The sequence below is a fragment of the Lepidochelys kempii genome, chromosome 4, assembly GCF_965140285.1.
Source record: "Lepidochelys kempii isolate rLepKem1 chromosome 4, rLepKem1.hap1, whole genome shotgun sequence".
In the NCBI taxonomy this organism is placed as follows: domain Eukaryota; kingdom Metazoa; phylum Chordata; order Testudines; family Cheloniidae; genus Lepidochelys; species Lepidochelys kempii.
The window spans coordinates 57,196,763-57,224,287 of record NC_136383.1 but is presented as its reverse complement, the minus strand read 5'-3'; the positions used below and the strand labels follow the sequence as shown (position 1 = coordinate 57,224,287).

The 27,525-nt window shown below is 43.3% G+C and overlaps 1 protein-coding gene across 3 annotated transcripts in view; it reads left to right on the top strand.

Annotated features, from left to right (window-relative positions):
* The first annotated feature begins 346 nt into the window (after window positions 1–346).
* Window positions 347–27,525, top strand: part of LRBA (LPS responsive beige-like anchor protein) — a 558,089-nt gene continuing 530,910 nt past the window's right edge. For all 3 annotated transcript variants that reach the window (XM_073341330.2, XM_073341331.2, XM_073341329.2), the window contains exons 1-2: window positions 347–677; window positions 1,022–1,479. In XM_073341330.2, coding sequence (XP_073197431.2) covers window positions 1,258–1,479 — 222 coding nt within the window. In that variant the 5' untranslated portion in view covers window positions 347–677; window positions 1,022–1,257. The remainder of the gene's footprint in view (window positions 678–1,021; window positions 1,480–27,525) is intronic.

Genomic DNA, 27,525 nt, shown 5'->3' with positions numbered 1-27,525 from the left:
GCAGCTTCACCTCTGGAAATCAGGTCAATCACCACTGCGGGGGCCGTGGGAGCCTCACACGCGTCTGGGCGCTGGGTGACCAATAAACTAACACTGACAATGAGTCCCCCAGGAGGGAGCTTCCCCGGCCGCTAATCCCGGGCCGGGGCGGGGAGCCGGGTTAGGTGGCTGCTGCGCAGCAGCTTCGCGGCCCAGCGACCGCCTCCCCCTGCAGCCAGAGCTCCTGGCCGGGCGGCGGGCCGCTGCGCGCGCCGCTCACCTGCGCACACCTGGGCTCACCTGGGCGTGCGCGGCCCCCGGCCCCCGTGCCCCGCTCTGCGCCCCGCCCGCCTGCCAGTTCCTAGCCGCGCAGGCGCACGGCTCCTCTCCCGGGACTCAGCGCTGTCATGGCGGCAGAGAGCGGCCGCGTTTGCAGCCGAGGCAGGAAGAGATGGGGCTGAGGGAGACCGCGGGGTGAGGCAGCGGCGGCTGAAACTTTCGGCTCCTTCCCGCTCCAGGAGCGGCGGGTGCTTCTGCGCCAGGGGGGCTAGCGGCCCAAGGGCTCGCGCGAGTGGGGGGTACCAGAGCAGCCCGCTCTCCCCGCCCCTCAGCCGGGCATTAAAGCGAGCCTCTGCTCCCCCCCCCGCCGCCGCCACCCCCCCCGGCGGCGCACGAGACGCGAGGAGGAGGAGAATTAGGTGAGCCTGAACTTCCTTCCTGAGCGGTTTGTCGCGGCACCTGTGCGTGCACGGGCGGGCGAAGGGGCAGCGGGCTCTGCACGCTCAGCGGCGGCGGAGGTCCGAGCCCGGGAGCGGGGGGCACGGCGGGAATAGAGCCGAGCACGGGGCGCGCCCCCTTGACTCCCCTTTAGAAACCCAGCGCTGTCTGTGGGGCAGATTCCACGGGGCGGGAGAGAGGCAATTTGCTCCCCGGCTGCTACCGTCCCTGTTTTGTGGGGGCGGGGAGGAGGTGGGCCACTGGTAACTTGGAGGGTCGTCTGCCTGGCAGGGGCTTTCAAACGACTGGACGTGTTGCCTTTCAGGGCTTTACGTACCTGCCTCGGGGCAGTGAGGCAGCTGACCCAACCCTGCTGTTGAGGAAAAAGCGAAGATTGGGCGAGGGCTCTCCACACCCGCTGTATTTAGGGTTTTTCGCAAGTTGGACCTGAAGAGAGAGTGAGCAAGAGACCTCTTTCCCTGCCACTGAAATCACTCCTCATTGGCTGTGGCGGCTGTGCCTCTGGCATCTCAGCTAGTGGTAACTTGAACTTAGCTAGCTATGGCTAGTGAAGACAAACAGGTTCTTCAGCCAACAGGTGATGGAGGAGGAGGAGGAGGAGGAGGGAAAGGAGGAGGTTCTGCTGAAGTGGGGAGTACGCTGCAGCCCTTGAACCCAGGAGTCCCTATCCGAGGCATCAGGATGAAATTTGCAGTGCTGACGGGACTGGTTGAAGTTGGCGAAGTATCCAACAGGGACATTGTAGAAACTGTATTTAACTTGGTAAGCAGATCATCTTTCTAACGCTCTTTCTGGAGGTGGAAGGGAAAGTAACAAAATACCCAGGCAGGAGAAGCAAGTAAAAACTCTGGGCACACTTGCATTATTTCTTTTTCTGACTCTCTTCTTTTCACTTATTTACATTCTTATGAAATACTTACTAACAGATTCTGTCTAGATTCTCTTTTTGCTGTTTTCAGCTTTTGCAGATGTTAAAGGGAACATGTCTATGCATTATAAATTATGCTTTTAAAAAATTCTACACAGGTGTCAACTCATTTGCCTTGAGGGAAGCTGTAGCTTTTCCCAGTAGTAATAGAGAAACACATTAAAGTGTAATGTAGTATACATTGTTGTTCAACATGTTTGTTTTTAATTGAAAAAGACAATATGGCAAACCGTGTTAAGTCTTTTAAAAAACTTTTCCATGAAGGTGTAATGTTTATGGGCTTGCCTCTAAAGGCTGTTTCTGGATAATCCTTTTTCTTTCCATTTATGTATGAAATTTTCATATTCTAAGGTGGTGGGGAAGTTATTTCATTTAAATATAGGTGTCAGTCACATTTACTTTGATTATTAGCAAAAGTTGTTGTTGAAGTGGCCTTTTAATTAACAAAGTAACCAGATGTATGCCATATTGAATCTGCAGCTCAAAATAGTAGTAGCTTGAATAAATAAAACTTCCTAAATAAATTTTTTTAAACCTTTTTTTTAAACAAGTTTACAAATTCTTGCCATGCAAACATTAGAGAGAAAACAATTAGGAAAACATTGAGTTTTTGTTTAGCAAACCAATATAGTAAAACAGTAATATTAATCACCAGATCTCTCTGTTACAGGGTGTTACCATCTTAGAGTGAGCATCTTTACACTTCCATGATGTGGTTTTAGCATAGACGTTTTTAATAGTTCATAACAAGCAATACTGAAAACTGAATGTATTTCTTGTTCTGAGTAATCAACGGCATAATATTGTAATGAACTCTCAATACTATGTTACGCAAACAGTTGGACCAGTTTTGCCCAAATGTTTAACTCGTACTATATAGGGTGCCCAAGTGTTGGGTGTGTGTGTAACTGTTTGTTTTTCTTATTACGTTTTTACAATGGAGCCCTACTTTTGCTTGTGGCCTCTAGGAAGTGCTAGAATATGGATAATGAACATATTGGTGGTAGTCTTAGTTTTTGGTGCTTGCTTTAGATAGATGTCTGAGACTGAATGAGGCTTCTGTTCTGACAAACCAGAAAGTGGGAGCACATGCAACAAGTGTAAAACTTGTAGCAAGAAAAGGTCACTGTTACTGCAGAAAGTATGTTAGGTGTTAATTACTATCTGTATTTCAGTTATTTTATTAGCAATATGCATTTGCCTGTTCTTCAGAGCTAATAATCCTAACATCTACATTTGTTAGGTCTGTTTAATGGCTTTTGACAGTATCTTAATTTGATTAGTCATTCTTTAATGTATAGTTTTCAATAATTTGTGTCTGAGTTTTAAGATTAATAAAATATTTCCTATTGACTTGCTATTTTAGTATTAAAAAGTTACAGGATCAAGGAGAGAGAACAAATGAGCATCAGAATATTTGTGTGATTAATGTACACCTCCTAAACTTCAGAGAGGAGTAGTGGCAGGCCATAATCAGTAAATTTCCATAAATGCCTCAGCCAGGAGAAGCTGAATTCAGTTCTTAAAAGTATACTTTGCAAATGCTTATTCTAAAGTAAACTCAGCTTTAAAGTGCATGGAGGGGAAGGTTCACAGGGAATGGCTAGTGGAATCTTCTTTATTTATGGCTCTAAAGGGCAAATCTTACTGTCCAAATCTGAAGTTCCACCATATTCAGGCACATTGCTTTTCATACTTTGAGGATCCTTAGCCAGAGGTGAGTTGTCAGGGAGTGGCTGGGAGAGTTTGAGCAAAATTGCAGGAATGTAGAAGTTGCTATTCCCTCCTATTGCTATTTAGCTCCATTTGAGTTCCTCAATCCTCCCCTGCCCACTCTGTTACAAGGAAGCATCATTTAAAGGTAGTGGAGAGCCAGTGCCCTTGAACTCGTGGTCCGTACTGCTCACAGAGCTTAGATGGCTTCTGACACTCTTTCATGTGGCTTCCCTGGATCAGAGTGCAGTTCAGGGAAGCTGAGGAGCTAAACCACTGTTAATCCCCACTGAGAAGCTGCACCCAAGCACTACACCCTCTTCCCTTTAACAGCTTCACTTGCCCAAAGCCACAATTTCTTAAGAATGGCCATATTGGGTCAGACCAATGCTCCAGCTAGCCCAGTCTTCTGACAGTGGCTGGTGCCAGGTGCTTCAGAGGGAATGAACAGGCCCATTTATCAAGTGATCCATCCCCTATCATCGAGTCCCAGCTTCTAGTGATCAGAGGTTTAGGGACACCCAGAGTATGGGGTTGTATCCCTGACCATCTTGGCTAATAGCTGTTGCTGCACCTGTTATCCATGAATTTATCTCGTTCTTTTTTGAACCCGGTTCTACTTTTGGCCTTCACAGCATGAGTTCCACAGGATGACTGGTTTCAGAGTAACAGCCGTGTTAGTCTGTATTCGCAAAAAGAAAAGGAGTACTTGTGGCACCTTAGAGACTAACCAATTTATTAGAGCATAAGCTTTCGTGAGCTACAGCTCACTTCATCAGATGCATATCGTGGAAACTGCAGCAGACTTTATATATACACAGAGAATATGAAACAATACCTCCTCCCACCCCACTGTCCTGCTGGTAATAGCTTATCTAAAGTGATCATCAGGTGGCCATTTCCAGCACAAATCCAGGTTTTCTCACCCTCCACCCCCCCACACAAATTCACTCTCCTGCTGGTGATAGCCCATCCAAAGTGACAACTCTTTACACAATGTGCATGACAATCAAGTTGGGCTATTTCCTACACAAATCCAGGTTTTCTCACATCCCCCCCACCCCCATACACACACAAACTCACTCTCCTGCTGGTAATAGCTCATCCAAACTGACCACTCTTCAAGTTAAACCAGAACATCTGGGGGGGCGGGGGTAGGAAAAAACAAGAGGAAACAGGCTACCTTGCATAATGACTTAGCCACTCCCAGTCTCTATTTAAGCCTAAATTAATAGTATCCAATTTGCAAATGAATTCCAATTCAGCAGTTTCTCGCTGGAGTCTGGATTTGAAGTTTTTTTGTTTTAAGATAGCGACCTTCATGTCTGTGATTGCGTGACCAGAGAGATTGAAGTGTTCTCCGACTGGTTTATGAATGTTATAATTCTTGACATCTGATTTGTGTCCATTTATTCTTTTACGTAGAGACTGTCCAGTTTGACCAATGTACATGGCAGAGGGGCATTGCTGGCACATGATGGCATATATCACATTGGTGGATGTGCAGGTGAACGAGCCTCTGATAGTGTGGCTGATGTTATTAGGCCCTGTGATGGTGTCCCCTGAATAGATATGTGGGCACAGTTGGCAACGGGCTTTGTTGCAAGGATAAGTTCCTGGGTTAGTGGTTCTGTTGTGTGGTATGTGGTTGTTGGTGAGTATTTGCTTCAGGTTGCGGGGCTGTCTGTAGGCAAGGACTGGCCTGTCTCCCAAGATTTGTGAGAGTGTTGGGTCATCCTTTAGGATAGGTTGTAGATCCTTAATAATGCGTTGGAGGGGTTTTAGTTGGGGGCTGAAGGTGACGGCTAGTGGCGTTCTGTTATTTTCTTTGTTAGGCCTGTCCTGTAGTAGGTAACTTCTGGGAACTCTTCTGGCTCTATCAATCTGTTTCTTTACTTCTGCAGGTGGGTATTGTAGTTGTAAGAAAGCTTGACAGAGATCTTGTAGGTGCATTTTGTGAAGTAGTACTTCCTTTATGTCTGTTTTAAACCTGCTGCCTATTAATTTCATTGGGTGACCCCTGGTTCTTGTGTTATATGAAGAGGTAAATAACACTTCCCTATTTGCTTTCTCTACACCATTCATGATTTTATAGATCTTTATCACATCCTTCTCTATCATCTCTCTTCCAGCCAAGCGGTCCTGGTTTTTTAATCTCTCCTGATATTGAAGTTGTTCCATACCCCTAATAATTTTCATTGCCCTTCTGTGTTTTTTCCAATTCTAATATCTTTCTTGAGACAGGGCAACCAGAACTGTATGAAATATTCAAGGTATGGACATACCATGGATTTATATAGTGGCATTGATATTTTCCGTCTTATCCCTTTCCTAATGGTTCCTAACATTCTGTTAGCTTTTTCTGACTGCTGCGGCACGTTGCGTGGATGTTTTCAGAGACCTATCCACAATGACTCAAAGATCTCTCTTGAGTGGTAACCGCTAATTTAGACTGCATCATTTCATATGTATAGTTGGGATTATGTTTTTCAACGTGCATTATTTTGCATTTATCAGCATTGAATGTCATCTGCCATTTTGTTGCCCAGTCACCAGTTTTGAGAGACCCCTTTGTAACTCTTAGTTACATCAAAAGCAGACTGCAATCTTGAGTAATTTTGTACCCTCTGCAAACTCTGCTATCTCACTGTTTACCCTTTTTTCCAGATCATTTATGAATATGTTGAACAGCATTGGTACCACTACAAATCCTTGGGGGACTGTGCTGTTTACCACTGTCCACTGTAAAAATGGACTGTCTATCATACTGTCAGGGTTGGAAGGGACCTCAGGAGGTCATCTAGTCCAACCCCCTGAGGTCATCGAATCCAACCCCCTGCTCAAAGCAGGACTAATCCCCAGTTTTTGCCCCAGATCCCTAAATGGCCCCCCTCAAGGATTGAACTCACAACCCTGGGTTCAGCAGGCCAATGCTCAAACCGCTGAGCTATTCCTACCGTTTGTCTCCTGTCTTGTAACCAGTTACTGATCTATGACTGCCTACTTTGCTTAAGAGCCTTGGGCGAGGAACCATGTCAAAGGCTTTCTGAATATCCAAATACACTATATCCACTGGATCCCTCTTGTCCACATGTTTGTTGACCCCCCTTAAAGAATTCTAATAGATTGGTGAGGCATGATTTCCCTTTACAAAAGCCATGTGGATTGTTCCCCCAACATATCGTGTTCATCTGTGTGTATGATGATTCTATTCTTTACTGTAGTTTCAACCTATTTGCCTGGTAGCGAAGTTAGATTTACTGGCCTGTAATTGCCAGGATCACCTCTAAAGATTTTTTAAAATGTCAATGTCGCATTAGCTATCTTCCAGTCATCTGGTACAGAGGCTGATTTAAGTGTTAGGTTACATACCACAGATAGCAGTTCAGCAATTTCGTATTTGAAGTCCTTCAGAACTCTTGGTTGAACACTCTCCGGTTCTGATGACTTATTACTGTTTAATTTATCACTTTGTTCCAAAACCACCTCCATTGATTACTCAAACTGGGACAGTTCCTCAGATTTGTTGCCTGAAAAGAATGGCTGTGGGAATCTCCCTCACATCCTCTGTAGTGTAGACTGATGCAAAGAATTCATTTAGCTGCTTCTTAATGGCCTTGTCTTCCCTGAGTGCTCCTTTAGTATCTCAATTGTCCACTGGCCCCACTAATTGTTTGGCAGACTTCCTGCATAGATGTACTTAAAATTTTTTTGCTGTTAGTTTTTGTGTCTTTTGCTAGTCGCTCTTCAAGTTCTTGTTTTGGCCTGCCATATTATACTTAACTTGCCAGGGTTTGTTCCATTCTATTTTCCTCAGCAGGAATGGACGTCCATTTTAAAATGATGCCCTTTTCCCCTAACCACCTCTTTTATTCTGTTTAGCCCTGAAAGTGTTTTTTGGTCCTCTTACTGTTTTTTTTTTTGTTTTGTTTTGCGTATACATTTAATTTGAGCCTCCATTATGGTGTTTTTAAAAAGTTTCCATGCATCTTGCAGGCATTTCACTCTTGTGACTGTTCCTTTTAATTTTTATTTAACTAGCTTCCTCATTTTTGTGTCGTTCACCTTTTTGAAGTTAAATGCTATTGTGGTGGGTTTCTTTGTTGTCCCTCCTCACAAAGATGTTAAATTTTAATTGTTTTATGGTCACTGTTACTGAGCGATTAATCTATATTTACCTCTTGGACCAGATCCTGTTCACCACTTAGGACTAAATCAAGAATTGCCTCTCCTTTCTGAGTTTCGGGATTAGCTGCTCCAAGAAGCAGTCATTAATGGTGCTAAGAAATTTTATCTCTGCACCCCATCCTGAGGTGGGTATAGTTTAAATCCGCCATTGTTACTGGGTTTTCTGTTTCTGTAGCCTCTCTAATTTCCCAGGCATGTCACTGTCACCATCCTGGTCAGGCGGTTGGTAGTTTATTCTTCTTGGTATACTATTATTATTCAGGCATGGAATTTCTATCTATAGAGAGTTTATGGTACTGTTTGATTCATTTCAGATTTTTACTACATTTGGCTCTATTCTTTCTTTCACATATAGTGCCACGTGCCCATCAGCATGACCGTCTGTCATTCCTATATATTTTGGGATTTACTGTGTTCCACCAAATTCCTGTGATGCCTATCATATCGATATCCTCATTTAATACCCGGCATTCAAATACACCCATCTTAGCAGTTAGACTTCTTGCAATTGTATGAAAGCACTTGAAATTTGTCAGTATTTAGTATCTGTCTTCATGTGATATAACTGAATTGGACTCGTTTGTTTGTTTGACTGTTTCTCTTCAGTTCTTGCTATAATTGAATCCCAAAATTCTTGTTGTCCCAAGGGATTGCCTTAAGGCCATAAAAGAGTGAATGAATGGTCAGGAGAGGATGTTGTAGCTGGTCTAGGCCCAGCCAAGTAGACCTTTTTTTGATAACTCCTGTTCTAGTAGAATAGTATCTCTAAAAAGACATTGTTTAATACTTGGTGTATGTGAAATGGTGGCTAACAGTGACCTACGTGTCACTAAAAAAATGACAGGTTTTTAAAGTGTTTATAGACAAATGCTAGAAGTCTAAATAATAAGATGGGTGAACTAGAGTGCCTCGTATTAAATGAGGATATTGATATAATAGGCACCATAGAAACTTGGTGGAATGAGGATAATCAGTGGGTACAAAATATATTGGAAGGACAGAACAGGTTGTGCTGGTGGGGGAGTGGCACTATATGTGAAAGGAAGCGTAGAATCAAGTGAAGTAAAAATCTTAAATGAACCTAACTGTACCATATAATCTCTAGGGATAGTAATTCCATAATTACTTGAATAATAAGAATATAGCAGTAGGGATATATTACTGACCACCTGACCAGGATGGTGATAGTGTCTGTGAAATCCTCAGGGAGATTAGAGAGGCTATTATAATAAAAAATTCAGTAATAACGGTGGTTTTCAACTATCCCCAGATTGACTGGGTACATATGAATGGTATGTAGAGATAAAGTTTCTAGACACCTTAAATGGCTGCTTCTTGGAGCAACTAGTCCTGGAACCCACAAGAGAAGAGGCAAATCTTGATTTAGTCGTAAGTGGAGCACAGGATCAGGTCCAAGCAGTGAATATAGCTGGACTGCTTGGTAATAGTGATCATAATATAATTAAATTTAACATCCCTGTGGTGGGGAAAACACCATAGCAGCCCAACAGTGTAGCATTTAATTTCAGAAAGGGGGGACTACACAAAAATGAGGATGCTTAGTTAAACAGAAATTAAAAGGTACAGTGCAAAAAGTGAAATCCCTGCAAGCTGCATGGAAACTTTAATGACACCGCAATAGAGGCTCAACTTAAATGTATACTCCAAATTAAAAAACATAGCAAGAGAACCAAAAAAGTGCCACTGTTGCTAAACAACAAAGTAAAAGAAGCAGTGAGAGGCAAAAAGGTATCCTTTAAAAAGTAGAAGTTAAATCCTAGTGAGCAAAATAGAAAGGAGCATAAACTCTGGCAAATGAAGTGTAAATAATATAATTAGGAAGGCCAAAAAAGAATTTGAAGAACAGCTAGCCAAAGATTCAAAAAGTAATAGCAACATTTTTTTTTTAAGTAGCTCAGAAGCAGGAAGCCTGCTAAACAAACAGTGAGGCCACTGGACGATAGAGATGCTAAAGGAGCATTCAAAGATGTTAAGGCCATTGTGGAGAAACTAAATGAATTCTTTGCATCGGTCTTTATGGCTGAGAATGTGAGGGAGATCACCAAACCTGAGCCATTTTTTTTTAGGTGACAAATCTGAGGAACTGTCCCAGACTGAGGTGTCATTAGAGGAGGTTTTGGAACAAATTGATAAACTAAACAGTAATAAGTCACCAGGACCAGATGGCATTCACCCAAGAGTTCGGAAGGAACTCCAATGTGAAATTGCAGAACTGCTAACTGTATTCTGTAACCTATCATTAAAATCAGCTTCTGACTGGAGGATAGCTAATGTGATGTCAATTTTTAAAAAGGGCTCCAGAGTTGATACTGGCAATTACAGGTCAGTAAGCCTGAAGTCAGTACCAGGCAAACTGGTTGAAACGATAGTAAAGAACAGAATTGTCAGACGCATAGATGAACATAATTTGTTGGGGGAGAGTCAACATAGTTTTTGTAAAGGGAAATCATGCCTCCCCAATCTACTAGATTTCTTTGAGGGGGTCAACAAGCACATGGACAAGGGGAATCCAATGGATATAGTGTACTTAGATTTTCAGAAAGCCTTTGACAAGGTCCCTCACCAAAGGCTCTTAAGCAAAGTAAGCTGTCGTGGGATAAGAGGGAAGGTCCTTTTATGGATTGGTAACTTAAAAAATAGGAAACAAAGGATAGGAATAAATGGTCAGTTTTCAGAAGAGAAAGAGGTAAATAGTGATGTCCCCCAGGAGTGTGTACTGGGCCCAGTGCTATTCAACATATTCATAAATGATTTGGAAAAGTGGTAAACAATGAGGTAGCAAAATTTGCAGATGATACAAAACTACTCAAGATAGTTAAGTCCCAGGCAGACTGCGAAGAGTTACAAAAGGATCTCGCAAAACTGGGTGACTGGGTAACAAAATGGCAGATGAAATTCAATGTTGATAAATGCAAAGTAATGCACACTGGAAAACATAATCCCAACTATACATATAAAATGAAGGGGGTCTAAATTAGCTGTTACCACTCAAAGAGGTATTGGAGTCATTGTGGATAGTGCTCTGAAAACAGTCACTCAGTGTGCAGCGGCAATCAAAAAAGTGAACAGAATGTTGAGAATCATTAAGAAAGGGATAGATAATAAGACAGAAAATATCATATTGCCTGTATATAAATCCATGGTATTTCCGCATCTTGAATATTGTGTGCAGATGTGGTCGCCCCATCTCAACAAAGATGTATTGGAGTTGGAAAATGTTCAGAAAAAGGCAACAAAAATGATTAGGGGTATGGAATAGTTGCCATATGAGGAGAGATTAATAAGACTGGGACTTTTCAGCTTGGAAAAGAGAGATGACAAGGGGAGATATGATAGAGGTCTATAAAGTCCTAACTGGTGTGGAGAAAGTAAATAAGGAAGGGTTATTTATTCCTTCTCATAACACAAAAACTAGCAGTCACCAAATGCAATTAATAGGCAGCAGATTTAAAACAAAAAGAAGTATTTCTTAATACAACGCACAGTCAACCTGTGGAAATCCTTGCCAGAGGATGTTGTGAAGGCCAAGATTATAACAGGGTTCAAAAAAGAACTAGATTAGTTCATGAAGGATAGGTCCATCAATGGCTATTAGCCAGGATGGGCAGGGATGGTGTCCCTAGCCTCTGTTTGCCAGAAGCTGGGAATAGGCTACGGGATGGATCACTTGATGATTACCTGTTCTGTTCATTCCCTCTGGGGCACCTGGCATTGGCCACTTTTGGAAGAGAGGGTATTGGGCTAGATGGACCTTTGGTCTGACCCAGTGTGGCCATTCTTATGTTCTTACACTTACTCTCTTGTGCTGATTGAATTTGAAAAGTGACTTTTAAGAATGTTGTTGTGATGTGCTATGTGTCTCAATTACTTCCAGAGCAAATTTTCTCCTTTTACAAGGTACAAGATGTCTGCCCTCTGTCAGTCCTGCAAATTCAGCTTGGGATCTGAAAGTCCTACTGTGTTCCATAACTAGTAATAGATTCTTCAGGTTAAATTTTAGCCCTCAGTAGGGGGTTGGACATAAGTAAATGAGGACAAATATTTCCCCCCTGAACTGGGCTTCATTCATTTCACTAACTTCTAGCTATATTAGTTCAGCAGCAATGATAGGAATAAAAAACCAAGGGGAACCATATTTCTGTTACCAAAGCAAGCAGACTTTGAACACGCACAGGGAGCAAAGCCGAATAGAAATGTCATTACGTAGTCACTGTTCATAGCAGAACTAAACTCTAAAGAAATGTCTAAACTAGGATGAAATGTGGGTTTTTAAACATGTTCTCAGACTTTTGTGTAGGCTGGGCAATTTGTATTTTACCATGTGCTAGCTGGTTAAGGGAGAACCCTATGAGGTTCATCTGTCCTAGCAAAAATAAGAGAGACTATACATTCCTGATAAGCAAGATTTTTTTTTTTAAAAAAAGAAAGAATAATCATGGTTTTAAATACCACTTTTGAGGCTTTCAGTATACATTATAAAGAAGTATAAAAAATTCACAAGTCCAATTTTTAAATATCCTTTGAAGGTCACTTATAAATAAAATAGAAATCCTGTCAAGTGATATTGCTGGCATAAGTAACAATAGTTCAGTCTAGTTATGCAGGAACTGCAAGTGTGCTGAGAACAAAAATGTTTAATCTTTGCACATTAATGTATTGGAAGAGTCCAATATCTACTGAGTTATACTTCCAGCATGGTTGTCAAAGGAGTTTTTCATCCCTTTACCACCATTGAGACATGACTACACTCTTAGAAACTTTGAAACAGATCTGTTCAGTTTCAGACAGTGTTTTCTGAGAGCCCAACAGTTCAGCCCATATTGCATATGGTATTACCTGTTTCAGCATGCCTTAACTGCAAATAGTTCAGTGAAGAAAATGCTGATTATCCCAGTGTAACGAAAACTTTATTGTGAATTATGACAATCCTTGGAAATGTCATTCCAGTTCAAATATTAGTCTTTGAAATCATGGAAATCTTTGAAATACAATAGGCTGAACTGAGTTTGTATTGCTTACATAATGTGATAAGGGTCTTTATTCTTTTAAAATAAGGTTGGACAAAATAGGGCTAACGCAAGACGTTTAACACCCCAATATTGAGAGGGTGTAGGCCCCCTTGAAGCAGACTTAGAAAACAAAACACAAAAAACCAAAACCACCTGTACATGCTGTACAAATAGGAGGGGGGAAGAGTAGAGTGGGAGAGAATAGCATGTAGAACACGAGAGAGCTAATTTCCATTGATACTCTTGCAGTCAAAAAGAAAAGTGGACATTTTATAAAAGACAGTTTATCTTCTTACCATATATCACACAGTCACATACAGGTTTTCTGGCAAGAAAACAGCTTCATGTGAAGCACAGTTTGACTACCTACTAGTCAAGAAACTCTCGAAAGAGTAGCAGAAATTATTCTGCACTTGGCAGCATACAAAATGTAAGACTGGCCAGAATGTGAATTTACAATTTTTGTGCTCAATGGAGGCAGAGATTTTTAGGACCTGGAAGACTATGAAGTTTCCAAATTCAGACACACTACTTTTCTACCTAGTGTCCCCAAGTTGCATAACATTTTGCAGTATTAACTTTTGAGATTAAAATGATACCGGATATGAAACTAATAGACGTGCTTAGTCAGAAGCTTGCCCTTGCTTCACCTTTTGCTATATAGATGTGCATCTTGCAATATCAGTCACAGTCCTCTGTATGATGCCTCCTTCCTATCATGAGGCAGTATTATATATAACTGCTATCTTGGGTATCTTTCTGCAACTTCAGTAACAGACTGTCAGAAATTTTATTCACTGGCCAGTATTTGTTGTTAGTCCCTAATTATGATATCACTTTTCTTCAGTAGCTCTCAAAGCATGTTACAAAGCTATGCTGCATTAACTTGTGTTGAGAAATAGACATCTATATGGCAAGATCCCTGACTGTCTTAAGCAACTGGCATAGCACACTTGTGTTCATCCCTTTTGATGGGATGAATGTGGTGGTGTGTGTAATCAGGGACTGGAAATTCGTGCCAGGGTTTTGCTCACGAGTTTAAGTTGACTAAGCATTTCTCCAGCAAACGCAGGCAGGTCAAACACTCTGGTCTTTCTTTGTTGCTGTGATGTGATGCGTCACCTTACCATATGTAAGTTATAAAAAGGAAGAGGACGAGCTGGTTTGCCCATGTGTAAAGGAAGAGGACCACTTTTTGGCATTTCTTAATCACTTGTTAAATATAACACTGTCAAAGCTGATAGACTGACAGTTATTTGGCTTGTTTCAGAGTAGCAGCTGTGTTAGTCTGTATTCGCAAAAAGAAAAGGAGTACTTGTGGCACCTTTAGACTAACAAATTTATTTGAGCATAAGCTTTCGTGAGCTACAGCTCACTTCATCGGATGCATTCGGTGGAAAATACAGTGGGGAGATTTATATACATAAAGAACATGAAACAATGGGTGTTACCATACACACTGTAACGAGAGTGATCACTTAAGAAGAGCTATTACAAGCAGGAGAGCGGGGGGAGGGGCGGGAAACCTTGCATCCCTCTCCTTTTCCAAGTCTGTATGCAAAAAGTTGTGATCTCTTGTGGGTTTTCTTTTAAAGGCCTGTTCTGTTTTCTGAGAGGCAGATATGCTATTGGTCCTAATTCTTTCATACATTTAAAGGTCTGCCCCAAGAGATTGCAGGATCTTGGCCATAGTTTCTACTGCAATTAAGAGCAAGCCTATGAAGGCAAGCCAATGGGCAAATGTGATGACAGAAAAAGATTGCTTTTTTTTTTTTTTTTTTTTGGGAGGGAAATGTCAGTATCTCAAGAATGTGATGTAATTTATTGGGTTTGTATTGAGGAAGAAGGCTAGAGTTACTTTCCATAACTTAATTAAAACAAACAAACCCCCACAACAGTTGTCAGACCATCTCCTTCTGAAATTAATTCTGGGGCTTCTTTTTCTTGTCAGATTTTTACTCCACTGGGACACAAGCATAATAGTTTTATGAAGCAAAAAGCAGGGTTTTCCCTTATAGAAACTTTTTTTTAATTTGTACCCAATTTTGAAAAAGGAAAAGCTGGAGCAGATTAAAATAAAATGAGCGGTCAAAGTAGACCACTAGTTCCTCAGTAGCTGTGCATTGTTTGGCCTAGCTTGATATGAATTTTTATAGCTTGTTAATGTTTTACTGTGCTAATCCAGTTTCAAAAGCAGCATTTCAGATTAAACGAAAGTGTGTGTTGTAACTAAAGCATAATCTTCTCTAGGTCACTGATGATTTCCCCTCTAGCTATAGTTACCCCTGTTCTGTCACTTCAGCCTACCTACAGTATGCATGATAAGGTAACAGGTTTTAGCCAAGTTAGGTTTGCAGTCTAAAAATCTCAGTAAACTAGTCAACTCATTGCATTTATATGGTTATGCATAATTTCAGCTGTATGACTTTCCTTGATTTCCCACCAGTCAATGTGAGGCATGGAGCTAAAACTCAATTCAGTACTTTCAAAATATTTCCCTCAATGTTCTTTCTGTTGAATTTAGCATAATATGAATCCACTAACTCTTAATTATGGTGGGAGTATTTGTGCCAAGGACGATTCTTCTCTTTCGTTCACCTCTCCGTCCTCAGTCATGCCGAAAATGAATTTGAGCATGCTTGTGAAGTACTGTACTTCTCCTTTTCACTCCTTAGTTCTGTTTCCCTGGTACTGGAACAGCCTGTTTACACTCCAAATCCTGTGATGATGTGAATCCAGTAACAGAACATGATTATCTCAGACACTATTACACTACAAGATATAACTTTAGCTTAAATAAAAAGAAAAGGAGCACTTGTGGCACCTTAGAGACTAACCAATTTATTTGAGCATAAGCTTTCGTGAGCTACAGCTCACTTCATCGGATGCATACTGTGGAAAGTACAGAAGATATTTTTATACACACAAACCATGAAAACGCATCCGATGAAGTGAGCTGTAGTTCACGAAAGCTTATGTTCAAATAAATTGGTTAGTCTCTAAGGTGCCACAAGTGTTCCTTTTCTTTTTGTGAATACAGACTAACACGGCTGTTACTCTGAAACCTTTAGTTTAAATGAGACCTAACATGGCACAGGCTTGGTCAAAATCATTCATACACATTTGCATAATTGATTTTCAGAACTGACATTGAGTCACATATGCTACCCTATTGAAATGGACCTTACTTGACTACAAATGCATGCACAATTATGATGGTGTATATAGCTTGTCTAGGTGTTGGGAGAGAGTGTTACACCTCTTTCCTTTTAAAGGAAATATCACAGCTACATGTTACATATGCAGGAATTCAGAGAACTTGTCTGTGAAGAAAAGGGCTGGGCCTGGCTGTGGTTAATACCCCAGCACACATTAAAAGGGATGTACATATAATCTTTAGCTATCTGGCTTATGGAACTAGCCTCACCTTGTGGGACAGAGGACATACAGTTGAAGAAAACTTCTTGACCAACTGAAACTTTGGCTTCTAAAAAGCCATCCCTTTTAAGTTAATTTAGAAATGGGTTTGTTGGAAGCCTTTTGAACACATGGTTTAAAGCTCTGTGGGAAGATTTTTTTTTTTTTTAAATTTCTACAAAACTACAAAACATATTGGCAAGTGTAATGGAACTTCCAGGGGTGCTGTTTCCATACATGACCATTATGGCTGATGTGTCACAATCACCCATGTAAATCTCACCTATTTAACCAGAGACTTCCCCAGGTTAACTTCTATTGACCAAGCAGCAAAATCAATTTCTCTTTTCTTCTCCTTCAGATACATCACAGTCGTATTTAGCTCCAGGTTTACCTTCCTGATATGATTTTCTCATGGCAGGCATTCATTGTAAATTTTACCGCTTTAACTCTTCACTGTCTTCAGTGGTCAGTCCTTTGAAGCTGTTGACACCCTAAACCAGAGGTGGGCAAACTATGGCCCACGGGACCATCCTGCCTGGCCCCTGAGCTCCTAGCTGGGGAGACTAGCCTTCGGCCCCTTCCCCGCTGTTTCCCCTCCTGTGCAGCTATGCCACTGCACGGTCAGCGCTCTGGGTGGTGGGGCTGCGTGCTCATGCAGGTCAGTGCGTCTGGCTCCGGCTGGGTGGCACGGCTCCAGATATGCTGCTCTGAGTGGCATGGTGCCGGGGCCGGGGGGTTGGATATGGGGCAGGGAGTCCCGGGGGGCAATCAGGGGACAGGGAGCAGGAGGCGGTTGGCTAGGGCAGAGGTTCGGGGGGGGGGCAGGTCATGGGGAACAGGGAGGATTGGATAGGGGGTTGGGTCCCGGGGGGCCTGTCAGGGAGCGGGGGTGTGGATAGGGAGCAGAGGGGGTTGGATAGGGGGTGGGGCCCCAGGGGGCAGTTGAGGTGGGGGTCCTGGGAGGGGGCGGTCAGAGGACAAGGAGCAGGGGGGATTGGATGGGTGAGGGATTCTGAGGGGGGCAGTCAGGTGGCAGGAAGTGGGAGAGGTCAGATGGGGGTGGGGGCCAGGCTGTTTGGGGGGCACAGCATTCCCTACCTGGTTCTCCATACAGTTTCCCTCGGGCCAAAAAGTTTGCCCACCCCTGCCCTAAACCCTGTATTTATCACCTGTGTAAAGTAGTGGGATGGGTTGAAGACTCAACTAGTGAATTGCCATAACATAGAGGTCTTTAACACTTTCTTAACACCAAAGTGTCTAGAGGTTTTTAACATCTAAGACAACTGAGATACTTGATAGATATCTAATTTACAAGGAGGGGTACACCAGTATGCAAGAACAGAGGTAAGGTTCTTGGGGGGGTATTACTTTCCAGTATTTTTCTGTTTTTTAAAAAAAATTATTATATGAATGTTGAACTCCCTGTTTCTCTGGATTTTTTTCAAAAATAGTAACACTAAGCACTCACATAATGCTCTTATCAAAGTTCTTAACACTTGCTTTTCAACTCTTCTAATGAGGTAGGTAAGCTTCCTCGTTTTGCAGATAGGAATTTGGGCATTGAAAGGTTTTTCCTTGCATGTGAGGCAATGCAATCCAGCAGAGTAGGTACCGAACAAGGAGAAAGTAGAGCTGGCTGCTAATTCTGTTTGTGACCAGACTTCTGAGGCTTTGAGAAGGTCACTTAACCTCTCTGATTCTTAGTTTTTCCATCTTTAAAATGTGGATAATGCTTTTCTACCAGACAGATGACCTGTAAGGCATAGTTAAGGCATTCTGAGATCCTTGAGTAAAAGGGCAAAACAGGGTAGTCTGCCCCTTTTTACGCCATGGGACCTGGGGCCAGTCAACCCTGTTCTGAGGCAGAGCCCTGTTAAGAACAAGTTGGGGCCTTGTAGTTTGCCTCACAAGCACTTGGTTCCTAATAAAGGCTGAAAGGTCTTAGTTGAGGGAGGAAAGCTACAGGAAGCAGGTTGAATCCTGTGGCAGGCAACAGAGAAGGGAACCTGTACGGAATAAAAGGAGTACTTGTGGCACCTTAGAGACTAACAAATTTATTTGAGCATAAGTTTTCGTGAGGTACAGCTCACGAAAGCTTATGTTCAAAAAAATTTTAGTCTCTAAGGTGCCACAAGTACTCCTTTTCTTTTTGCGAATACAGACTAACAGGGCTGCTACTTTGAAACCTGTCATGTATGGAATGGGTGCAACTGCAAAAGACCTCAGGTTACCGGGGAAGGGACAATTGAAGTGCTGAATTTATGGTGTTTGAAAGAAAGAAATCAGAAGCCCTGAGGCAAAGGGCTGGGGTGTGGTGCCAATTTGTTCCTGAGCTGGGGAGACAGGCCAGTAGCCTACAATACTGTAGAAAGCAAAATGTTAAACCAACATACTGGAAACAGATTTTGGGAGTTTCTGGTGCTCTGCCCTCCTCTTCAATCTGCTGGACCAAATTTTTCTTGTACTTTTACCTTCTTATAACTGATCCAAAGCTTCCAGTGTCTGTATGCATAGCCTGTGGACTTTGTCTGCACTGTATTATTCATGTAGCTTTTTCTGGTAGCATCCACAGTCGGTTGTACAAACCTAAAATAAGGCACATTCAGTGCCAGTATGGACTTGGAGTATAAAAAAAGACAGAGAACAGAGGAAAAGGATACATCATGTGTGTGAGGTGAAAATTGTACACAATAAAACAATAATGTGACCTAATAAACTAAAATTGTGACTTACCCAGTTGTTAGGGCTAGTCTACACTGGCAACACTAAAGCGCTGCTGCGACACTACTTTAACCTGGCTTGTGTAGTTGCGGCACAGCGCTGGGAGAGCTCTCCTAGTGCTCTAAAAAAACCACCTCCACGAGGGGCGTACCAGCGCTAGTGCACTGTCTACGCTGGTGCTTTACAGCGCTGAAACTTGCTGCACTTGGGGGGCGGGGGGGAGAGGGGGGTGGTGGTTTCACACCACTGAGGGAGAAAGCTGCAGCGCTGTAAAGTGCCAGTGCAGACAAGCCCTTAGTCAGCCACTATCAGTCAGCTAGATTCTTGCAGGTTTTGATAGGAGTGGGCCTTCACTTTAGGAGTTTTGAATTTTATATACTGATTTCTTACTTCTGGGTAAAGTAGCAAGTTTATTATTAGACACCTTTCTCACTGCATAGTACAAAGAAATATTTTAAGAGCATGTCAGTTGGGGACTTGAATGTGAAGAAAGTAGTGGTTTTGTGGACCAGGAAGGGTATTCCATACCTAAGGGGGAGGAATGGAAGAAGGCACAGTGATAATTGTTGAAATGGGTGAACAGTGTCAAGATTGGCATCAAGGCTGGGAAATATGGGGAGACATGGAAAGAGCTAAAGATTAGATTATTAGGAAAGGGCAGAATTATGCAGGGTGTTTGAAGGAGAGGACCAGAAAGTCTGCATGCGGTAAAGTGGAAGTAGGCAGGTTTAAAACCTGTTAGGTCAGATCAGATTGATAGGTAATGAGATTTTTGGAAGCTGTCTTATATGGACTGTCAAAGCTGCCGGTTTTTGAGGACTACCAAATATGTTTTAGTGTCTTGATTTGAAGTCATATTTCAGATAATGAAACCAAAATGTCCATAGTGTATCCTGCGCTGTCCCCACATATACTCAATTTTTCCATATTAAAGGTAAATGCAGTAATTCCTTCCTAAATAAATCTCATTTAACATGGTATTCTAACCAGATAAGAAATATAATTTGGAAATGGCATTTCTAGTTTTTGTTTTTTGTTTTTTATGTAGTCTGAACATTCTTGATCATTTAGTGGGACGGCTGCATTATATTGTTGCATTAATCAAGCTCTACAGTTTTGTTGTTAGATGTGAAATAGGTACTTGCCAGTCTTCAGTTTTCTGTATATGAAATGATTTAGAATTATATTTTGGCAAACTCAGTCTTGCATGCATTGAATTTAATGCATGCATCTTTTTAAAAAGTGACCCACTTGCAATAAATAGAAAATCTGGAAAAAAGGGACTAAAACCCACCAGAGTCCTAGGCTGGAGTTGTGGGTGACTTCTACTTTCTAGCATGCATGTGAGTTCTTTATTCTTTAATATGTTTACTGTGTAATGGTTTTACCTTTAGAATAAATGTGCTTGCTTAGAAGGAACTGTGTGGTAACTTATTACTGCAGGCAGTACCTAGGGTTGCCAGTCATCTAGTTTTTGACCGGAACGCCTGGTCGAAAAGGGACCCTGGTGGCTTTGGTCAGCACTGCTGACTGGGCCGTTAAAAGTCCGATCAGCAGTGCAGCGGGGCTAATGCAGGTTCCCTGCCTGCTGTGGCTCCGCGTGGCTCCCGGAACCAGCGGAATGTCCCCACTCCAGCTCCTATCCATAGGGGCAGCCAGGGGGCTCCACACGCTGCCCCTGCCCCAAGCACCAGCTCTGTAGCTCCCATTGTCTGGGAATCATGGCCCAAGGGAGCTGCGGGGGTGGTGCCTATGGACAGGGCAGAACGCAGAGCCGCCTGGACGCAGCTCTGTGTAGGAGCTGGAGGAGGGAAAAGCCACTGCTTCCAGGAGCTGCTTGAGGTAAGTGCCATCCAGAGCTTGCATTCCTGATCCCTCCCCCCCAAATGCCCCAATCCCTTTCCCCAGCCCTGATTCCCCCTCCTGCTCTCTGAACCCCTCGATCCCAGCCTGGAGCACCCTCCTGCACCCCAAACCCCTCATCCCCATCCCTACCTCAGAGCTCAAACCCCCAACTGGAGCCCTCATCGCCCCCCCCAGGCGCCCCTGCCCCAGCTCTGATCCCCCTCCTGTCCTCTGAACCCCTCCTAACAGCCCCCTCCTGCACCCCAAACCCTTCATCCCTGGTCCTACCCCAGAGCCGACACCCCCAGCCAGAGCCCTCATCCTTGTCCGCACACCAGAGCCCACTCCCACAGCCGGATTCCTTATCCCCCCTGCCCCAGCCCGAAGCCCCCGCCTGCACCTTGAACCCCTCATTTCTGGCCCCACCCCACCCCAGAACCTAAACCCCCAGCCTGGAGCCCCCTTCCATACTCCAAACCCCTCAGCTCCAGCCCCGGCCTGGAGGCCTCACCCCCGCCCCGCATCCCAACCTACTATGTCACCCAGAGCCCCCTCTCACATGCTGAACTCCTCATTTCTGGCCCCACCCCAGAGCCTGCATACAGGTGCAGTTACCTTGAACCTTTGATCTTGGGGTGCTGTAGAAGTAGAGATTCTGCTGCTGCAGAATTCCTGGGACCCTGATTGACATGAATGGGGAACCCCTCACCAGCAAGAGCTATCGTTTCAGGCTATCTGCAGCTGCTCAGGAAACTGTTCCATGTTTTTTAGGTTGTGACCACAACCGTGAGAGATGGTAGCACAATTCTGGGACAAGAGGTTAAGTCTGTGGTTGCAGAATCATTGAATACTTGGGTGGACCTTCTTATTATGTGTATTTTCCTCTTTATGCCTTATTTCCAGATTTTTCCATAATCCATTATTGGACAAAAGCATACAAGAAGACCCATTAAAAGACTACAGTAGCATTTGTAGGTATAAAACTCTACAGTTAAATATAGTGCTTGCTGTTTTCAGCAGGAATGTTAATTGGTTCAGTAGGAACCTGTAAGCAAATAATGCTGAAAATGGCCTTTAATTGATGATTAAATAGAAAATGTCAACTGCATGACAGTAGGCTTAAAGAAATAAGTCCCTTGTTCCAAATATGGGCCCTTTTTAACAATGGGGCAGGGTTACAATGGCTGCTGATACAATTCTTAAAGAGCATTCTCAAGAAAACGATCTAGCCACTAGGAGGCCCATTCTTGGATCAGTATTGGATAAATGGAGAAGTCTAACAATGTCATCTTTTTCACATTCTTGCCAATGATTCAGCTGACGACATCAGTCACATGATTGGAAATTTATTTGGAAGATAAATGTTTAACTGCCATGTACCACTAACTCGCTTAGATAACACTGAGAGTCTGGTATAAATTCTTAGCTAATATAGGTGCTGTTTTGTACATTGGTAGAAAAGAGCTAATTCCTTGCAATGTGTTCTGCAGTATTTCATTGCAGGCATGTTTTATTGCATCATCCCTAATACTTCTTAAAGGTTGTTTACTGGGTAGTCTGTAACTTAATGCCTTACATTAGTAGGTGGACTCAGCAGAAAACAAAATAGGAGCTTAAAGTTAGAGATCTAAGTCTTAGACATCTAAATAAGTTGCTTGACTTTCAGAAGTATTGAGCTCTCACTGAAGTAGAGTTCCTAAACCCCACTTGGAGGATGCTTTCAGAGCTGTTAGCATCCTTTAATCCAGCTGTTGCCCAAGATGTCAATGGGTGGATGTTAAAAGAAATATTAATGCAGGTATAATAAGCAGGAGATAAAATCTACACCTACTCCCATCTTTCTCCAATGATACTTATTAGTAGGGCCTACCAATTTCACGGCCATGAAAAACATTACATGGACTGTGAAATAAGCCCTTCCCCGTGAAATCCGATGTCCCCTGGTTCCAAGGAGCACTCCAGCAAAGGGGGCTCTAGCTCCAGCTGGGCTGGGGAGGGACAGGACTTGACCATCCCCCTGCACAGCTGCTGGTTGGGGAGGGACTGGACTCACCTCCGGGTGCCTCCCCCTGAAGCAGGACACTCTGGGACTGTGCAGCAACCCCAGAGGTTCCTGCAGCTTGAGGAGGCTTGTGCACGGGGGTCCGATCTTCCCTTGTTCCTAGGAGCACCCTTGCAAATGGGGCTCCTAGCTCTGGCTGGGTTGGGGAGGTATAAGACTTGTCCATCCCCTGCACAGCTGCTCTGGGAAGGGGGAGACTGGACCCACCTCTGGGTGCCTCCCCTTGCAGTAGGACACTCTGGAATGGTGCAGCAGCCCCAGAGGTTCCTGTAGCTGGAGGAGGCTTGTGGAGTTGGATCCAATCTTCCCTGTGCTGCTAGGAGTGCCCCAGTAAAGTAGGGTCCTAGCTGCTGGGCTGGGGCAGGAGGACTTGCTTTTTCCCTGCAGGGCTGCTTTTGGGTATCTCTCCGGGCTGCAGATAGATCTGCACCCCTTCCTCCCCGCTCTGTTTAGCTCTGAAGGCAGCAGAGAAGTGAGAGTGGCAATCCCATGGCCCCCCTACAACAGGTTTGCGACCTTCCCCCCCCCCAACAATCCCCTTTTGGGTCGGGACCCCCACAGTTACAACACTCATAAAATTTCAGATTTAAACATCTGAAAATGTGAAATTTACCAGTTTTCAAATCCTATGGCTGTGAAATTGACCACAATGGACACTGAATTTGGTAGGGCCCTACTTATTAATGAATTTGTCAGACAACCTTATTCAAGTAGCTAAGAGTGTTTTGTCTTTATATTCTACTTAATGAGGTAAAATAAAAAAACGGGGAAGGGAGCTTGGATATTCAGTTATGGAAAAAATTAATCAAATGTAGAAACACAGACATCCAGGTATCTTTAACTTAACTCTGTCACCCTTACCACCATTTTGTCCATTGTCCATTTAAATTGGAAATGTCCATCATGGATTGCATTCTCAAAACTAGCTTGGTAAAAATTCCTGTTAATTTGTCTATTAATGTGAAGCCCTAATTGAAAATGTCTGAGTATATGTGTTTAAGTAGCATGCCCCTGTAGGAGTTAACTATCTGAAAACATGAAGGTGATATCCCCAGTATGGTGGAGGGTATTGGAAGTTTTAAGTGGTAACCAAGTAGAAAAGAATAACATCCGTATTTAACCCTTTAAAACATAAATATTTGAGTCTTAAATGCTGTGTATTGGAGAATGGAGGTAAAGTTAACTGGTGCCAAAAAGTTTTACCTAAAATAAGACGTCTATTAATGGCTTTGGAGAACATTGAGGGGCTTGGCTTGTTTTTCTAACTTTTTCCTCCAAGTAACTTCTGTGCATTTACAGCTCCACCTTAATGAAGTTCTTGTCTGAAAATTTGAAAAATGACAACAGTTTGTAAACTCCTAAGCACTTTTTGAAGATGGAGTAGTTACTCTCTGAGGCTGCAGAAGTTTAAACCATATTGTTGAAGCAATCACTAGTTTTTATTTATTTTTTGCTTGAATGAGTTCGTTTGTGATGTTTTTGTTCATTTATTTGTAGTTTAAAAAAAAAAAAACACACTTCATTTTTGACCACCTCTGGCTGTCTTACATTGTGCAGTTTTCCCATTACCTTTTAAGTTTTCTTATTCCCTCACCTGCCCATCGCATTGACTGCATAACCACACATACAAGACTTATTATCCTCATTCTGTGGTATGCTCTTTAGATTTAAATAGGACCTCCTTGATTTTCATTTCCATGTGAGTTACTGCTCCCTTATTTGAGGTCAGAATAATCTTGGACAGAACGCTTTGACACATCTCAACTTTTGTGACATTGTCATGGCTTAGCTGGCAGTTCAGTACAGAAGCACTGATAAGACATAAGCTTAATGACCTCTTTCTGGCAAACACAAGACTTTTCTTTGTGCAGTAGCTCCCATAGTTTTGTAAAACACTTGCTAATGTGTCACCAAGGTACTCAGTAACATGTTGTTTTGTCCTGCATGGCAAGTGGGTTTGGGACTGGCCTTGAGGGACTCCAGTTTTCTAGGCATATTAGGAAGGGAGTATGTATCCTTTATTCCTGTTTCCAGGAGTCCTCAATCCTACTGGTTGAGTTCTGTAGTTTTTTGTCCTAATTTTTATTTTAAACATCATATTACGTTTAATATTTAATATTGTTTAAGCTGAAATCTTTGCTTTAGTTTTTTCTGTCATGATTCAGGGCTAGCTGCACTCTTTAACCCTTCTGTGGTCTCTCCAAGTGCACCCTCACAAGTGATGGACCCTGCATCTTGGCCTCCCTTAGAGTGGAATCCTGTGATTTTTCCCACTCTTGTACCAGGCTCAGGGCTATAGTACCCTGTGTACCACTCATAATTACTTAGCCGGGCAACTTGGTTCAGCTACCTGCAAGTCTTCTCTTCATGTGGTGTGACCAGTAGTGAATACAATGATCTGAAATAGCCTTTAAAAAAAAATTGTTTTGTCACAATGGTAGGTACAAAGCATGAGACGGGGTTTTAAACAAAATAAATGATCTACCCATATATCTCTTACCTGTAGACTTAGCTTATTTCAGACATCCCAACCTTTGGGAGTTGAGTTTCTGTCAGCACCCCAACAGGTTCTGCCTCACTCTTTCCTGGTCTTCAGAAGCTGGGTTTTCACCCACCCCAGTTCCTTGTTCCACTTTCCATTGGATTTTCCCCACCCTGTGGTTACAAGCAAGACTGTTGAATTCCGCATGGTTAGAGGCAAAACTTCAAGGCAATGGACACAAGCATTGTCTTCTAAGTATCAGTGAAAAGAAAAGGAGTACTTGTGGCACCTTAGAGACTAACAGATTTATTTGAGCATAAGCTTTCATGAGCTACAGCTCACTTCATCGGATGCATTCAGTGGAAAATACAGTGGGGAGATTTATATACATAGAGAACATGAAACAATGGGTGTTAACATACACACTGTAAGGAGAGTGATCAGGTAAGATCAGCTATTACCATCAGGAGAGTGGGGGTGGAGGGGGGGAACCTTTTGTAGTGATAATCAAGGTGGGCCATTTCTAGCAGTTGACAAGAATGTCTGAGGAGTCGGGGGAGGGGGAGGAGGAGGAGTGAGGGAATAAACGTGGGGAAATAGTTTTACTTTTTGTAATGACCCATCCACTCCCAGTCTCTATTTAAGCCCAAGTTAATTGTATCCAGTTTGCAAATTAATTCCAATTCAGCAATCTCTTGTTGGAGTCTGTTTTTGAAGTTTTTTTGTTGAAGTATTGCCACTTTTAGGTCTGTAATCGAGTGACCAGAGAGATTGAAGTGTTCTCCGACTGGTTTTTGAATGTTATAATTCTTGACGTCTGATTTGTGTCCATTTATTCTTTTACATAGAGACTGTCCAGTTTGACCAATGTACATGGCAGAGGGGCATTGCTGGCACATGATGGCATATATGACATTGGTAGATGTGCAGGTGAACGAACCTCTGATATTATGGCTGATGTGATTAGGCCCTATGATGCTGTCCCCTGAATAGATACGTGGACACAGTTGGCAATGGGCTTTGTTGCAAGGATAGGTTGCTGGGTTAGTTGTTCTGTGTCGATTACAGACCTAAAAGTGGCAATACTTCAACAAAAAAACTTCAAAAACAGACAGGTGCAGGGGGAATGGGACTCTGCAGGGAAGTCCAGGTGAAGGTAGCTCAGCGTGGAGGGGGTCTGGGTTTGTGGGGCTCTGGGCGTGTGTCTGGGTGCTGGGGAAGTGGGGTGTGGTGGGATGGGGTGGTCAGGGCACAGCTGGTTGGGGCTCAGTGGGGTGGGAGTTCCTGATGGGGTGGGGGTTGGGGTGCAGGGGGGTGTGGGGGGCTTCTGATGCAGGGGAGACTTGGTGGGGCAGTTCTGGGTGTGGGGTTTTTTGGGGGTCTGGCTGTACAGAGCGTGGACAGATGGAGAGCAGCTCCCCCCATGACTGAGGAGCGAGGTGGCCAGGAAGTAGGGGAAGGGGTCACTGTAGGTGGAGTCCCCGTCCCCCCCCCGTGAGCCTCATCCCCGTGCACCCGGAACCCGCACCCCCACCAAGCCTCACCTCCTGCACCCAGATCCCTCTGTCAAGCTCCCACCATGGTGCAGAGCTTACTGCGGCCCGGGGAAGTTTCTGGGGGTTGATCTGGCCCAGCCCCAGGTGCTGCATGCAGGGGAGGAGGAACTCCTTCTCTTTTTCCCCCCTTCCGCTCACTAACGTCCCTGGGGCATCCCCAGACACTATTTCCCCCTTCCCCACCGTGGTGACTTACCTCTTCCCCAGCTGTCAGAACAGATGCACCCATACTGCTGAGGCGGGGTGAGTGAGCACTGATGCAGCTTCTCTTTGCTTCCCCACAGAAACCATTTTTCTGCAGGAAGCAAAGTGAATCTGTGGGGGAGGGATGCGGGGGATGCATTGCTGCTCATGTGCAGTGGTGCAGAATTCCCCCAGGAGTAAAGTATGTGAAAATCCCACGCTGTATTTTCATCATCTTCCCTACTATAACTAACCATCTGGACATAAGTGTGTCAGCACTGTCCAGATAATGCATGTGGGACTCCCTAATTAATGATTATTTCCAAATTGAGAGAGTCTGTTGTGCAAATAGATAAGACGTCAGCAGCAATTTACTTGGAATTCCCGATGACTTTGGGAATATTCAACAGCTTTTTCCTAATAGCTAAAAAGATGATTGCCCTCTGGATTTCAATTTCACATCCCTCAGAAACCTGGGATAAAAGAACTGGTTAGCTACTCTAAGCTTCTAAACCTAACGGTAAGGGAAATGACTAAACACACATTGTGGATTGGGATTCATATTTGTGTCTAGCATACAAAGACTTTTTGATGTGGGTCCTAGAAAAATAAATTATGTCGTCTTACTATGCCATGCTACTCCTGGCAATTCAGTCTTGCTTAGTGTTCCATCTTTGCAA